This window comes from Numenius arquata, chromosome 15 (assembly GCF_964106895.1).
Source record: "Numenius arquata chromosome 15, bNumArq3.hap1.1, whole genome shotgun sequence".
Taxonomy (NCBI): Eukaryota; Metazoa; Chordata; class Aves; order Charadriiformes; family Scolopacidae; genus Numenius; species Numenius arquata.
Genome location: NC_133590.1, coordinates 14,267,703 through 14,284,216, shown reverse-complemented (window position 1 = coordinate 14,284,216; position 16,514 = coordinate 14,267,703). Strand labels below are relative to the sequence as shown.

The 16,514-nt window shown below is 41.2% G+C and overlaps 2 protein-coding genes across 6 annotated transcripts in view; one reads left to right on the top strand and one right to left on the bottom strand.

Moving 5' to 3' along the window:
• The window catches only part of UROS (uroporphyrinogen III synthase), a 16,873-nt gene extending 8,081 nt beyond the window's left edge, over positions 1-8,792 (top strand). For 3 of the 5 annotated variants that reach the window (XM_074158987.1, XM_074158985.1, XM_074158986.1), the window contains 6 exons: positions 1,795-1,869; positions 2,343-2,417; positions 4,915-4,998; positions 5,441-5,526; positions 6,384-6,482; positions 7,204-8,792. In XM_074158987.1, the coding sequence (XP_074015088.1) occupies positions 1,795-1,869; positions 2,343-2,417; positions 4,915-4,998; positions 5,441-5,526; positions 6,384-6,482; positions 7,204-7,350 (566 nt within the window). In that variant the 3' untranslated portion in view covers positions 7,351-8,792. The remainder of the gene's footprint in view (positions 1-1,794; positions 1,870-2,342; positions 2,418-4,914; positions 4,999-5,440; positions 5,527-6,383; positions 6,483-7,203) is intronic. The other 2 variants (XM_074158988.1, XM_074158989.1) reach the window with 2 other exon arrangements.
• EDRF1 (erythroid differentiation regulatory factor 1) overlaps positions 8,765-16,514 on the bottom strand; it is a 23,939-nt gene continuing 16,189 nt past the window's right edge. Inside the window, exons 18-25 of the mRNA XM_074158983.1 lie at positions 16,039-16,257; positions 15,276-15,499; positions 14,695-14,853; positions 14,270-14,419; positions 13,504-13,657; positions 13,145-13,260; positions 12,116-12,279; positions 8,765-9,583 (exon numbers count right to left, since the gene is read on the bottom strand). Coding sequence (XP_074015084.1) covers positions 9,415-9,583; positions 12,116-12,279; positions 13,145-13,260; positions 13,504-13,657; positions 14,270-14,419; positions 14,695-14,853; positions 15,276-15,499; positions 16,039-16,257 — 1,355 coding nt within the window. The 3' untranslated portion in view covers positions 8,765-9,414. The remainder of the gene's footprint in view (positions 9,584-12,115; positions 12,280-13,144; positions 13,261-13,503; positions 13,658-14,269; positions 14,420-14,694; positions 14,854-15,275; positions 15,500-16,038; positions 16,258-16,514) is intronic.

Genomic DNA, 16,514 nt, shown 5'->3' with positions numbered 1-16,514 from the left:
TTTATATTCCTTGTCTTTCCGTTTCAGTATTTTGTGAAGTTTGTAATTTTATTTCCCCCACTGCTCGGTGTTTGCAGTATGCCTCTTTTAGAAAAGCTTTATCTCATAATTCTTTTGGCATTACAAAGGCCTCATGCTAAGTTGAGCTTTTAAGGGACTGAGGGCTGGGTTTTCCGCACTTATATGCTGTTTTCAGAAATGAAAGGAAAGAGCTTTTGGTGCAAATTGCTAATTAGTGTGAGCTGTGTCAGCTGTGGTTATCTTTGCTGAAAGGAGTTGCAAACAGAAACTCCTGCATGAGGAGTATTTTGCTGCAGCGCCTGGTTTTGCTGAGCGACGGCTTTCCTCCAGCGGAGAGAGGAGCGTTTGGAGGAAGTGGCCACTGCTAGTTCTGTGTAGATGTCACATGGAGTCTTACAGAAAAACACATTTCTCTGTCTCGAATGTAAAATTTAACAAGGGAATTAAACATCAGCTAAAAAGCAGTGACAAAATGATGGTACATAAAAGCAAACAGATCCCTTGTGAGTGCTAAACAGAGATTACCATATCGATGATCTGCCAAATTCTGGTGAACTCTTCTGAATTCTTTGAGTTTCTGTGTGCACTTTAATTGTATCATTAATTTATCTGTTCCATATTTAGGCTGCAGTCACACTAATGAATGTACAGTGAGTGAGCTTGCACCCTAGAGTAAGCATTAAATACACTGTCATTTTAGCATTTTCAACAGCAGAGGGCTACATCTTAGGATTTTTGGTCAAATGTAATCTCTTGTCTGGAGTTCACCCCTAGTCTTGATTAGGAGTTTTGGGAGCTGCTGAAATACGTATTTTTATCAATAAAATGAATCTTTAGTTCCTATTTGTGTTCCTTTCAAAGGTAATAAAGCCTTTTCTTTTTTCTTCTTTAGAATAGTTTCTTCTGTTTTTCTTTTTTTAATCTTTTAAATTTTTGAGGGTTTTTTTGTTTGTTTGTTTGTTTATTTGTTTTTTTTCCCAATAGTAGTAGAAAGGGGCTCACTGTCCTGTGCTGTGCTGTTTTAAGACAAGACAGTGAAAGATTTAGTGTATTTAGTGTAAGATTTTTGACCCATTAGGATTTCAGGCGTAGGGATCAGGTAGCTGGATCCAAGAAGTGTAATCTATAACATACTTATGACCTGAAGGAGGAAAATAATTTCTTAGTAATTTTATTTTGGTCTCTGGCACATTTTGTTTCTGAGCTGATAACTTATTTTTTTGTGTGTTTAAAATATAACCAGGTTTTATATTTTTCTTGTATAAGAAGGAGTTGCGTTATAGAGTACTGTGGTGCATGGATGTAGGTTTTTACCCTTTTATTTGTTGTCATAAAAGATTATATTTGTTTTTTTGCCTAAGCCTTAACTTTTAAACCACCAGTTTGTATGTCTAAGTTTCCCTTTGTACTCTGTGCTGCTTTTTCCAATGAATTTTGATGCTTTTTAAATTTCTTAATGCCAGCTGAACATTGCGAGTTGGACCTGGTCTGGCAGAGGGTAAATGTGCATTAAAAATGCTACTTACCAAAAGCAGCTAAGAACTGTTTACTCAAATTAGGCTTTTAGAAACATGTTGTTCACTGTTATTTACACAATGAAAAAAATATATTAAAAATTCATTTTGTACAACCAGATTTGCTGAAATAAGTAGCGGAGCATTAGTTGTTATTATTGTGCTGTATTTGTAGATTAGACAGAAATCCAAATACTGATTTAGCATTCATGTTTTGTTGCCACGTGCTTAGATTTAATTTAATGGTTTTTTTTTTCAGCCTGGTTAAAATCTCTTAAACAAAGATGGAAAACCAAACCGACATACGTGGTGGGAAAAGCTACAGCTGCCCTAGGTAAGGGAGGGACTCTTGATCAGGGAGGGGAGCCATAAGGACGAGGGGCAATGGTTTTAAACTGGAAGAGGGGAGATTGAGATGAGATCTCAGGAAGAAATTCTTTGCTGTGAGGGTGGTGAGAGCCTGGCCCAGGTTGCCCAGAGAAGCTGCGGCTGCCCCATCCCTGGAGGGGTTCAAGGCCAGGCTGGATGGGGCTTTGAGCAACCTGGTCTGGTGGGAGGTGTCCCTGCCCGGGGCAGGGGGTGGCACTGGATGATCTTTAAGGTCCCTCCCAACCCAAACCAGTCTATGATTCTAAAAGAAATCTTCGATCTTCATGTGACTACTTCAAATGCTCTGATTTATTGCTTTTCAAGGAAGTCTTTGTGTGCATGAATCGATTTGTGTCTCCCTTTTCAGCCCAGGTTGTGATAGTAAATTTGAATTGTTCGTATAGATTTCATTGTTTTCCTTTGCTGCTTTTGTTGTAGTGGAAGAAATTGGTCTTATTCCACAAGGAGAAAAGTCTGGAAATGCTGAAAAACTAGCTGAATATATTTGCTCAAGTAAGTATCTACAAACTTCTACTTAATTTAAGTTTTTGTACCTTCCATTCTTTCCGGATTTCCTATAAATGAAATCATGTGTGCACTGACGCAGGGAAGTACATACCGCGTGTATCTCAGATGTAGAACTGTGAATTCAGAATCCTGGGAATGTGGGTGATATCTCTAAAAGACAATGCTAAATACTTTGAAATACCTATACAAAGTATTAATTTACATGAAATCTTAGACTCTGTAATTGGCTAATTGACCCAGGAGATGAACTTTTTTTTACTAGAATCATAGAATGGTTTGGGTGGAAGGGACCTTAAAGATCATCTCGTTCCAACCCCCTGCCCTGGGCAGGGACACCTCCCACCAGACCAGGTTGCTCAAAGCCCCATCCAGCCTGGCCTTGAACCCCTCCAGGGATGAAGATCTGAGCTGTAGTGATTGGAAGTTGCTGCTTAATCATAAGATTTAAATGGCTGTGACCTATATAGAAGTGCTGGTTCTCTCTGAACTTCAGGTGACTTTCCTTGCTTCAAACCAGTTGATGCTGGGGATGGTTCACCAGGGCATAGGTCAAAGCAGATAAGGGGAACTCTTTTCTCCTGAAGGAACGTGTGGTTTCAGAGGAATCTATTTTTCAGCACCAAGGGAGAACGGTGTTGAAGGGACACCTCCCACCAGACCAGGTTGCTCAAAGCCCCATCCAGCCTGGCCTTGAACCCCCCCAGGGATGGGGCAGCCACAGCGTCTCTGGGCAACCTGGGCCAGGCTCTCACCACCCTCACAGCAAAGAATTTCTTCCTGAGATCTCATCTCAATCTCCCCTCTTCCAGTTTAAAACTGTTCCCCCTCATCCTGTGGCTCCCCTTCCCCGTCAAGAGTCCCTCCCCATCTCTCCTGGAGCCCGTTGAGGGACTGGAAGGGGCTCTAAGGTCTCCCTGGAGGCTTGTCTTCTCCAGGCTGAACCCCCCCAGCTCTCTCAGCCTGGCCTCACAGCAGAAGGGCTCCAGCCCAGATTTAAAAAGGGAAACAGAAACCTTTGTCTAGAGGAACCCAGAATGACCACTGCTTTGAAAAGCCACGTTATTCAGCCGGTCGAGGTAAACACCGTGTCTTTGGCTCACCCTGGGCAGAGAAACACGTGACAGTCGGTGCAGTTATTCTAGATGTTGGATGAATTATTGTGTTCGCTGGTTTAGAAGCCCTGCTGCTGACCACACCGTGAACTTGCTGAACAAGGTGCTGGGTGCTTCAGTTGTGGAAATGATGTCAAGAACCCTGACGTGGTATTTTTGGCTATTTTTAGCATAAGATTAGATATGAAAGAGAGTGTTGATGAGCAAAGTCTGCGTAGTAGCAGAGATTTACAGGTAAAAGAAAAATGTGATTGGAGCTGGCAGGTATTGTTATTTATGGGCAGAGTGCTCTATAATTCATCGGCAAATAAAATGCTTTAACTGTATGGAATATTTCATGATAAAAATGATAGTTGCCAGCACAAGATTAAATAATAAATTGTGAAAATTAAAAATGAAATTTTCAAGACAGAAATGCCATAAGTGAAAAATAACCCGTGTCTGTTCTCCAACACATACTTTAAACAAAGACGGGGCTTTAGATGATATTTTAGTGCTAGGAAATCTGCTTCTGGTAATGAATTAATGTTTGCAGAAGGAGGGGCTTTTTGAGAAGGAAGATGAGAAAAATACCTGTGTCTTCTGTTGTATGAATGCGAACAAAGCCCTGGATCAGGTCTAGAGAAAACAGGGCATGTAGTACCGGGAGTGGGACAATTCCTCCGTGGTGAGGCTATGAGCGGCAGTTCCTGCATCGGAGCATCCCGAGGGCGGTTTCATACTCGGACACCAGCAGGACATCTAAATTAACAGAGTGCTGCTGCTCTTCTGTTAATTATCCCTGAAAAAAATCACTGCCTTTGAACACCCCTCAGCTTTGATAACCCCCCACTGGAGGAATTTCAGTCATTAGGGACTCCTTGTTGTTGATACATACAATCGTACCCGGTGATTTATTGTATTTATGTGTCCCCATTTATCGTGTAGTTTATAACAACCTCTGAAGTACAGATTAAATTGCATCACGTAATATTTTATTAATATTAAACATAAAAGCTGAGGCTGGTTGTGTCTGTGAGGAGGAGGAGGAGGAGGGAGGTGACTTGCACGGAACTTGCTCTGCTTCGTAGGATGGCAGGGGGGGTGGAAACGCAGTTTATCTGTCGTGAGATCTTTTCAGCCAACATATTCATATTAGAGTTATAGAATTTTTTTTTTTAATCTACATGTTAAGCAGCCTTTCTCCTCTGAATTGTGGATGCGGTCGCACTGCAGACGTGTTCTGTTCTCTTGGGGCTGTGTCTGTGACAAAGCACATGGCATTTACTGCAGCGCTCAACATCCCATACCTTTAAAATGTATTAAATGGAGCGTGTTTGCTCTTTATTAAAAACATAAGTTCATTAAAGTTCCTGTTTGTGTGTTTACAGGAGAGAAACCCAATTCCTCAGCTCTTCTTTTCCCTTGTGGAGCCCTGAAAAGAGAAGTGCTTCCCACAGCGCTGCGAGAGAAAGGTGGGACTTCCCTCAGAGCCTCATCTGAGTCAGTCAGTTACGAGCAAAGGTGGATCTAAAGCTCACGAACCCCATTTGAGTAACTGAAATAAATGGAATTTGCTGTTAACGTTGGCCAGAAGTTGGAGGGTGGGAGTAAAAGCCTGAGGCTGGGTTGCTGCCTGTGGCTCTGGGACGGAGCTGGGACCTGAGGAAGATTATTTGCCTTCATCTTCACCCGCGCTCTCCTGCGGGTGGGAGGTGACTCACCGCTGGCCAGGTCCCCGTTGCCAGGTCCCCCGATCCCACATGCACGTATCCGTGTATATCCTGACACTCTAGAAATACCTTTTCTCTACCTTTTAAATCTTTTTAGTACGCTTGAGTGCAGTTAGTACGTTGAGAGTGTTTTATTGAAATTAATGAAGCCCTGTTTAATTATGACTGTATATTCTCATCCCAGGAATCCCCCTGGAAAGCCTTACCGTTTATCAAACGACCCAACACACCGACCTGCAAGAGTCGCTGAGCAGTTACTTCTCACAACAGGTACTGGGTGCTGATGTAATTATTTGAGAATTTTGGAGGTTTATGTTAATACCCAGCAGAATGTACTCCCTTTTGCCAGCTGTCTGTAAGTGACTCTCGTGGTGATACAAGAATATCCTGCACCGGCTTCTCGGTTTCTTTCCCTGTTGCCCGCCAAAAGCAGTTCTCCTTTAGCAGAAGGTTCAGACAGAACGTGAGTCCCGTGGTTATTTGTTAGGACAATTGTAAATGAGTTTGAAGAAGAAAACAAAACCTTTCACATTTTGTCCAACTTTCAAAATACGTGTATGTTTGAGAATTACTGGGAAATAACTGCATAAATAATTACATATTCAGTTTATTCCTTTGAGCTGGACAAGGCTGCTTTTTAGTTCATACCGTGCCAGAAATCACCTTTAGTGAGGATATTAATTGAACGGCTTCGTTATTAATTTTTACGAGTGGAATTGAAATATCACTGGACATCTTTGCTACATGTTACAGATCAGAATCCAGCAGTAGTGCCCTGCCCTATGTAGTTCCAGTGTTCCTGCTCTGATTATCCAATTTATGAATGTAATAATCTCATTTCCAGTGTTACAGCTCCAGGTGACGTGCTGTTGACAAGTGCACTGAGATAGATTTGCTGGAATTGTTATTAATGTTTTTCCCTTTTTAAAACCATCTATAAACGTCCTTAATCACGGATCAGTGCATAGTAAGAGATTTGAAGGTACTAATAATTGCTTTTATTGTTTTCAAGACTTAGTTTCTGAATTTGTAGGAGCCTACATCGTATGTAGGATTAATTTTATTCAAAATACAGGCTTTCCTTCTTATGGGAAGTAGGGCTAGAACCTGTGCTTACTTTTACTCAGGGAATTCCAGCAAGTGTCGTGTTCTTCAGTCCGTCTGGTGTCAAATTTTGCCTCCAGCACATCCAGAAGCTTTCAGGGGATTTTCTCAACCATATCAAGGTACCTTCTCTTTAAAAAATGGTGAAATACAATAGAGAGTAAGTTCGGGGCGGGTGAACGAGGGATAGGAAAGCTGTTACACACGTTACAAACCTCCGTTTTCTCCTTGGTTCGTGTTTATTTCATGGTGAATACAAATGTTCAGGTTTGTAAGTTGTTGATTTTGAATAAAATTCTTGGTACTGGCAGTTATGGATCATGAGTAGTTTGTTACACAGTTGTTCTTAGTTACCTGTGTCTTGCAGCCGTCAAGTTGTGCACAGGGTATCTATTCCTCATCCCCTCTCCTGTTATATACTCCACAGATTTTTTTTTTTTTTTTTTTTTGGAAAAAAGGAATTGTTTTCCCCTAGAACTGTTTTCCCCACTGGGCAGAGGCTTTATTTTCTCTTAGTGATGGGAAGGTGTGAGTGGCTCTTCCTGCAGTCAGCGATTACAGACCGAGGCAGATTAAAATTTCCCTTTCTTGTGGGACTAAGAGCTTTAAATGTTTATAACGGTGAGAGAAATAATCATCCTTCCTAAGTAATTTTTTAAGTAGCTTAATTGATTGGTGGTTTTTAATACCAAGAGCCTGGTTGGTACAGCTCAGTAAGCTCAGCCGTGCAGGTAGATACATTGAGAGCGTCAGCAAAGGAGGAAGAATATGCACCTAAGTAAGGAGGAAGAGCTGATGCCACACCAGACTACGCTATTGTAACGGTAAATGATGTCATTTCAGTTCGCTGCCATCGGCCCAGCCACTGCGGAAGCCCTGGAGGCCGCAGGAATCCCGGTTCCCTGCACTGCGGAGAGTCCGACTCCCCAGGACCTCGCTGCCGGGCTCCAGAAGGTGCTTCACAGGCAGAACTGCCGTGTGCCGAAGTAAGAGCGCGGCGGGCGTTTGAAAGCGAGCATTGGAAGATGGTGTCCTGCAGGAAAGTATTTTTCAGGAATAAGCGGCGCTGCCCTTTCAGGGCCTGGTGGGAGAAGTTTGCATCTAAATGTCTGGGAAATCTAGAAGTTGTCCAGCATCTCTTAAAGCATCTGGCTGTTCCCCTTTTCCCCCTGTGGGCAGCGTAAATATTTCACGTGGACTTTCCCAGTATATTGAAATAAATTCAGTGTATCACCTCAGGTATCTCCTGGCACACAAGGCAAGGGTTTCCTTTCTCTGTGTAATCAGTTTTACACACACATCATCTTTTTCTTCTGTAGGAGAAAAGGGTACTTAAAATGAAGTATTTTCTGTTGTGAAGTTTACTTGTTCTGTTTTTCAAGGATTTATATTTAAATGACGATTGTAGGTTCTCACTGGACCGTGTGGAGCTCCGAGCAGGTCAGCTGTCGCCTCTCAATACCCTTACAGTACAGCATCTTCAAAATTAGATTTTGGTTTCTATTCCTATAAAGAAGGAAGATTTAAGAGAGAAATAAACTGACTTATCACAGTTAATAATGGTGTTAAAGTTGTCTGGTTTGGATGTGATTTATGCTTTAATTGTTTATCTGTGAAAGGAGAAAAAGTAATCCCCTTTAGCATTAATGCTAAGGAATTCATAGAAGATTTAAATCATAATATACTCAATAATAATCCTTATGGAAGCCATTCACGTTGTTTGTGTAGTGGGCTCATAGAATAACAGAGAAATCCTTATTTGCTTAAGTTTCTATTAGCTTAATTCTGAGTATTTGACCTGAATTTCCAATGGGGTAGGATGCTCCGGAGCTGGAATCAGAGTTAACCCGAGCCCAATTCCGTTCATAGAAACTGAAGTCATTTCCAGTTGTGTGTCTGGATTCCGTGCACTTGTAAAGCCACGGTTGAGTTGTCAGGATAGAAATTTCTATGAACAGGGGGTTTCTGGCTGAAAACATGCTCCATTCAAAAAAAGCATCGCTGTGTATCTCGCACCATGAGAGTGAGAATCACCTCCTCAAAACAAGCACCTTAAATAGTTAATCTGCTACTTGTAAGGGTAGAGAGAGTAAAAAAAAATACATATGCATACTGTTACTACCTTTAAATAAAGTGTTTTATACAATGATGAACCACATTTATTTGTAGAAAAACATTAAGATTTTTTTTTTTGGGAGTGTTGTCTTTGACTAATACGTATTTCCAAAGCCCGAGTCCTCCCATGCTGGGATTAGGACTATTCTCATTTGTTAGACCTGATTTTACACATTTTTTCCAGCCCCCGCTGCCTTTCAGATGGTTTAAGTTCTGTTGAGCAGTTTATTTTTCTGATGAGGGTCATTAGTCCCAACCAATAAAAAGAAAGCAGACCGCTACATGAGTTCATATTTAATAAATAAATTTCTTTATTTAAAAATACACTCTCATTTATTCACAGTTTCAAGTCTGAAAAAGATAATACTATTCTTGCTCAATCCAAACATGGCTAAAACCATTCACTGGCTGGGGTAACCGAAATCCCAGCCATGGCTGATCTGTGCAAGTGTTTTGCATCAAAGCTCGAAAGGCACAGAGTTTTGTGCGGGACGGGAACTGTAGGAGGAGTAGTGTGTCCCCACATTCCACAGGAACGGCCTCATACACCTTCAGTCCGTGTGTTCCAAGGAAGCTTTGCTTATAAAGTACATTTCATTAAATACCAAACTAGAGCAACTGTGAGATTACACTTTTATGCAAAACATTTATGTCACTGCAAAGCCCATTACCTGGAAGAGAAAACTCATTCATTTCTCCAACACAAAGAATTGTTAACGTTTATATCCAGAACCCCAATTCGGCATTTCAAACAAAGAAACACCAGTAACCGAGCCCTTACAGAGCTCTCAGGGGATAAAAAGGAATTCCTGTTCTTTCCCAGACGTACAGTGTAACGGGGCGATAGCATCACCTTCAATAAATACAAATATCACATGGGGAAAAAATACCAGTGATCCCAGGGCAAGGCACCGTTCCTGCTGGTTGGCAGCACTTCAGTCACTGAACGCCCCCGTTGCCGCCTTCGCTGGGAGTCAGCTGCTCCAGGAGGTTTAACATCACCTCTGTGCGGTCGAGCAGCGTCATGCTTTTGTTAGCGGTCGCCCGCAACAGCAGGGAGTAAACCTGCTTGTTTGTTTTAACAACAGCTTCTTCTTCATTAATGCCCCTAAAAAGAAAACAGGTAATACAAAATATTAACCTGACCACAGTATTTTCTTCTGAAAATTATCAACGGTTATTAAACAACATCGATGACGATCCCTGGGAAACCACATGGCTGATGTTTTGATTTGAGTCTCTTAATTCCTTTTTCCTACCATTTCCATACATATTTCCCTACACAAAAGGCCTTTTCCTCTCTTGCCAGCCTGCAAAGCTCCCACCAATTTTCTCTATTTGACAAATACTGTCAATCCCTTCCGCTCTTCTGCTTCAGCACCGTCACCCCTCCTCCTTCCCCCCTGCTCTGCTACATTTAATGGCCAAGACTAACAAGTAAGTGACCCAACTACAAGAAAAATAAGAAAAAATTAAAATGCTGCTATTGATATTTTAAATAAATTAAGTGTGTATGTGTGCAAGCAGCAATCAGTTTAATTGCAAACGCTTCGGGAATAACCAAGAAATGGTGAAGCAAATTAAATTCATAACACTCGGCAGAAATCAGACAGGTTTATTTATCGAACAGAGCAGGTAGTCAATAAAAAGCCACTGAAATGCAAAGTATTTCCAGAATAAGTTACAAGAATTCCCAGAACAAAATATTACTTTCAATTACTTCTTTCCTCGACTTAGAGCCAAGTTCTGTTACGCTGATGCATTTCACTTTGAGGGTAAAACTCCGGTCTCATCCAGTCTTATTGTTAGTCTGCAAGTTTCCCTATCAAATCTTAGTTTTACCCCATTCTCCTGTTCTCTGCCAAAGGGCATCACAGACCCCGAAACAGCACGTGTGAGCTCCCGCTTCCTCCCTTCTCAGCCTGCTATCGGAGCAGGAGGCAGCCGCTGCCACCCTCTGCAGAGCAGAGGAAACACACGCCAGAAGCACACAAGGTACGAAGAAGGTTAAGTGAAAGGCAGTTTTAAGCTCAGCCTCAATCCATCACTGTTTACAAAAGTTTAAGATGTTCTAGCGCTACCCCTTCACAGTATTCAAACTGCAACACACTCCCTGCGCGGAGTCATCGCTACAGAACCCCACTGGAGGGAGACGGTGCGGAGAAAGTAAACTGGGGGGGGACACACCCATAAAACAAAAACCGAAGAGTTTTTTTGTTTTACACCACTTACCCATGTGGCGAGGTTACAGAACTAAAGCAATTTCCTCAGTGACTTGGACACCTACTTGGTTACAAAGAAATTACACTTTAATCTCTGCATTTCCCGTATGCAGATTGCCACCTTGTGGAAGCTCTTTAAAAAAAAAAGAGTGAAAGCCCCGAACAACGTTCCTAAACAAACTGCTGCTAAGAAAGGACCGGGCTTTCCTCCCGTCTCATGTTTTCCCCCTTTCCCAGCCGCCTCCTCTCAGCAGACAGGTTACTGTGCAGCGTGAATTCATTCCACAGCTTCCCTTTAGCAAAACAGGGCTTGCATCTGCAGTGCTTCCATCGCCAAAGCTATTCACGCGACTTCCAACAGTAAAAGAATTCTCCAGAACTATATATTAGAATTAATGCCACATTTTTATAATTTAACTTTACGTAGCACTAGGAACAGCAATAATAAGCCGCTGTAGCTTCTGCAAACACATTTGCTGCTGAGGAAATAACGGGTATTTTCTGGATCCCGAAAGCCACACCACCCACGTTCAAATCTAAGCAAGAGAAAGCAAGAGCGGTGTTAAGGAATTCCACTGCCAGCATCATCCCAACAACACTTCAAGGTCAGCACAGAAAGAAGCCACGTTTTTTTCTGAATCCCAGCAGCAAGAAAGATTATTTCTTCATTGTACTCCATTAGGCGTTAGAAAATTCTTTAATGCCAGTGAGTATCTTCCCCACAGACATCCCTCTCCATTTACAGCATTACTGATGCACCTACATTTATTCTCAAGTATTTTGTTTGATAAACTGTGCTGTCACCAACATGTTTTATTATCAGGAAATATCAAAAGATCAGTAGAACAGAGGAGTTTCTCCCCCACTAACTTCAAGTGCTCCATCGCAGAGGAAGACCAATGTCAGTTAAGATAAAGGACACCACATACACGTACCTCGTTCCCTGAGCAAATAGTCTGATTAAAAAGAGACAACGAGAAGTATTCCAGCAAAATTACGGCAGTACAAGTGAAACTGCTTTGTGTATGAATTTATACCTATGAAGGACATAGCATTTATATCCTCTAAAGGATAAGTTAGATATCACAGAGCATGATAAAGCATCAGTGACTCAGAACTGTAGCACTCAGAGTGTTTGTCACTGCTCAGCCCTGGAGGAGAAAGGAAAGAGGAGAGCAAACAGCCGCCTACACACACTCAGTAAAGATATTTCTTGGTCATTCCCTCAATTACACACAAAACCACAGAAAACGTTCAAGATGCAGATAACCAAGGAGTTTCTTGGCTCCTTCTCCACACAGAAGAGTCACCTCCATAAAGGAATAAATACCACACTCTTGCATGCTTACGAGCACATAGTTTGTATGGATTTACGGAGGAGAATCACATCCACACACACATTTCAAGGTTTAACTTACCCAATTTTTTTTTTGGTCGAAGTTAACAATTTAATGGATTGGAGGAGAAGGAAAGACATTCTGGACTCAAAAATACCAAGCAGTTTCAATACTTCTTCTTTGTTAAGGCCAGTAGAGGAATCATTGGGTGACACACTCTCAGCACTACCTTTATCCTTGCTTATCTACAGGGAGAGAAAAACAAACCATTTCACTCAACTCCACCGTTTAAATGCACTTCAGTTAAGTCAGACAACCACACTGGCATCTCCACTTACTCATTACAGGTGTGGGACCAGTGTCACAACTGCTGCGACACCCTCTTTATGAGGCATCAGGAGTTAGCTCACACTCACACACCACACAAGTTATGCCAACTGCCTGTGATGCGACACGTACGTATATATTGGAATATTTAGTTATAAAAATATCAGGCAAATACGGGTTTGACTACTCAAACTGTTGCTCAAACTGCCAGCAAGAGATGAAGACACGTCAGCATATAGTGCAAGTAATTATTTATTTAGGCATCAAGAACTTATTAACACTAGCAACAGATAACCTTCCACGTTTTAATGCTTCAATATTAAATATAATATAAATGGGCATTTTATATATATATTATAGAATCATAGAATGGTTCAGGTTGGAAGGAACCTTGAAGATCGAGTTCCAACCCCCTGCCATGGTCAAGGATCCTTGTACATACATTCTTAATTTCTTTAAGAAGACTTTTAAGGGATAATAAGGGACCTTTAAGGGATAATACAGAGTCACACAGAGTCCCATTCACTCACCCAGTCCATATACATCCACATATAAACATGTTTTAATCCACGTCTGTATCATGTTCTAGAGCAATTTGTTTTATCCACTTCCACTTAAAGGCAGGAACAGAACCACAACAGGTTCACACCCTGTCCATGCTATTTAAGCAACCAGCTCTACTGAAAAGTAACTAATCAAGACCTTAATTGCCAAATGACCAGTTTTACGTGACTGCGATAGATACCAGGGAGCAGATAAATCACACCACCAGACTTTTGTTACCTGCTCGCTTTCTGCCACAAGCTCCTTTCTGATGAGCTGAAACGCACCCTTGGTTTTCACCATTATATCCAGGGCCCCAGATAAAGTCTTCAATTTCCCCGCACTGCTGTTCTGACCTAAAAAAAGTTAAAAAAAAAATAATGAAGGACACAAATGGGTTATGTTACAGATTGCACTTTTTGTTCCATCCAAAGACTTCCAAGAGTTTGGGAAAAGCACATACTGTTTAGTCAACTGAAAACCAGTAAGAAAAATGCAGATAAAAACTCCTGCTCTCATATACAAAGTTAACTAAAAATGAAATTAAATAGGTCACGGTAGTTCAGAAAGCTGTTGTAGTGAGACAGAGCTAGACTTACTCGCCATCTGGAACTCTGCAAACGCCACTCTTTCCAGCTGCACACGAAGGAACTCACAGGGTGCATCCTTCAGGAGCTGGAAGAGTCGTACTGCTTTACTGTAATGAAGATCAGCGAGTACCCGGTGCTGCTTCCTCAAGTGTTCGTCACCCACCTGCACTCACAGGAGGCACATCGTAAATCCCAGACAGTTTGTACGGTCACGAGGTACGCATTAGAAACACAAGGTACCAACAATCGTTCCCCAGCTCATTTCATAATGGTTCATCTAAACATCTAGAATACACCACCAGCCTGCTGTCTTTGAAGCTATTGTAATTTCATAGCTCATGCTCACAAATTCACACCAACTAGAACTGTTAAGCACAAAGAATAATAATTTGGAAAAAAAAAATCAGAAAGTGACAGGCAAGTCTACACTAAGGCTTTAATAATTACATGCTCGTGTTCTAGCAAAAGGCCATCTGGCTTCAGTACCACAAGGGTGGCTGGATGCAAACCAAAGAAAATAGTTATTATCACATGGATCTACTTAGAATAGACAGAACCGTAAAGTTCAGCACACCTTATAAAGGACAGGCTGCTCTCAGAAGTAACATTATATTTCACAATGATTTGCAAATAAACTACCTCACTTCTCTTTGGTTAAATCATTTAAAGAAATATATCTTAACTACAAGTAGAAGCATAAATATCAATCTCCTCACATATTAGACATCTTAAGTATAGAACCTACACAGAAATCCAAACCAGTTTGTACTAATACCTGGTTTCTCAGGCAACTGTGGTACATAGAGGCAAGCCTGTGGTGGATGGTTGCAGCCCGGTATTGGCAGAGAGGCTGACGTGCAGACACTGTATCAACATCACAGTATTTCAAGGACTTCATCATGGCTTCACTAACTTCCTTCTCTATCTACAAGAGAAAACAAGAAGATGCAGTGTGATTACTATGAAACTAGACCACCACTATGTGCAAGTGGAAGGGTTAAATCTCTATCTTTTCATTCAGCAAAACCTTAAAAATGCAAGTGACTTAACATTTTATTGTTTGCAAGAACTACTTCGAAGAAGTTCTTCAACCTAATGAAGGTCTACAAGTTATTCCAGTATCCGTTTTCCTCACTGTTTAGTTTCTCATTAAGACAATGGCTTATTTTTTCAGATGTTGTCACAAACGCTCTTTATTACCTGTTCCTGAGCTTTTCTAGATAAAGGAGCATAATCCTGCTGCAGAGTTGCCATAGTGAAATAAGTAGTGGAGAGCTCCCAGTTCACAGAATCCCAAACAGCTGGATGCACATCTCTCTTTCCCAGTGACCTTAATGCCTTCAGATAGTAGTCAATAGCCTGCGGATGATAAACCAATACGGGTACATGGTTACTGCTTTACAGCAACTAGAAATTCATTTCCCTTTACTCATTCTCAAGGAATCATTCCAAAATAATCTGTCTGAGCCTTCTTCAGGATGTTCCTTACACCCGTTTTGGTCATAACTTCAATGGTGACCATGCATCTCTCTCTCCCCTGTGTGTAGTACTGCACTCTGTTTAAACATCAAGATCTACATACCTCAGCTCTTCCTATATCAGAGCAATGGAATCAAACCTCAACAATACTGAGGCCTATACAGCAAGGACCAGGATAACATGAAAGCAGGAGAGTTTTCACAAGGTGTTACATCAAGACTTACAGATATGTACAAAGATATTTACAAATATTCTACCGTAAAAAGCATATTAGGCATATTCTACAAATAGTACGAAGTTACCTTATTATAATAAAGGGCCTCTTCTGGGGAAAACTCTCTTTTGAAGTCCCCTTCAGTCGCACAGTGCGCTTGAGCACAAATTCGCATCAATCTTCCCGTGTTGCAGAGCAGAAGAGCCGCATTGGTTGCGTCATCAATGGACTCAAAATTCTGAATTCCTTCTTCAAAGCAAGAGAAGCTTTTCTTCCAGAGCTGCTGCTCTGTTGTCGATACATTTTTGCTCACTAGGGTTAAGACATGAGGCTTACCATCGCATTCAAATTCTTGAAAGATGCTGAACAAACATTTCCATTATGTTTTTTTTCTTGTAAACAGTCTTTTAGAATTTACCTACCAAAAAATTCATAGACTGACTGCACTAAGGCTATTCTTATGTTTAAATTAAGCTTAGGCTTGTTCATGCTGGGCTAAACCAAACACATCCAGAATGCAACATTCCCTCCCTTCTATAATAGAGTTGGTTTAAAGTTTCCATCGTGTTTTTTGAGGGCATTCTACACATTTTAAAAGAATTTCTCCAAAGCTATAGATTCCATTACTCAGTTTAGGCCCTGATGCACAAGCCACAGTAATCAATTGTAGACAAATACTTACAATGGACAATAAAGTTACATCACATCAATTACAGGAAGGTGTTTACAATGAAGTTCTTCAAATGCCTTCTTTATAATCAGAAATACTCAAGATTTCTTGCACTGCTAACGAACGTGATAATTGTTGTAGCTCCACGTAATAGCAAGAAGGGAAAAAAAAGACTACTTGCCCACTCTTTCTGTCTGTACTGCAGCAGCCTGGTTCATGTAAAACACTCCGATCTCGTTCCTGATATTCCCCATCCTCTTTAGCACCTGTATTCGCTGCTCTGGGTTTTGGTTTTTTACATTACTGAAAAGTAAAATTTCATAAGCTGCTTCATAACATTTACAGCTGACGGAAAGCTGGCATTCCAAGTCTGTAGACAAGTCAGTAGCCCAGGCAAACACTAGAAAACAAAATGCAAAGCCTGCACATCAAAGAGTATTTCCAAACAAACTTAAATCTGCCATGATCATCATTTTGGGGATTCTCCTCTAGACTAAGCATAAGACCCATGTCAGAATGATCCCACAATTTCTACAGATCGGCACAATTTACCCATTACTTAAACAATTACTGTCTTCAGTTATTTAACAGCTTCAGGCATGTCACACAATATCTTGACAGCCTCCTTGCACGTGACAGGCACAGTAAGCTTTCGCT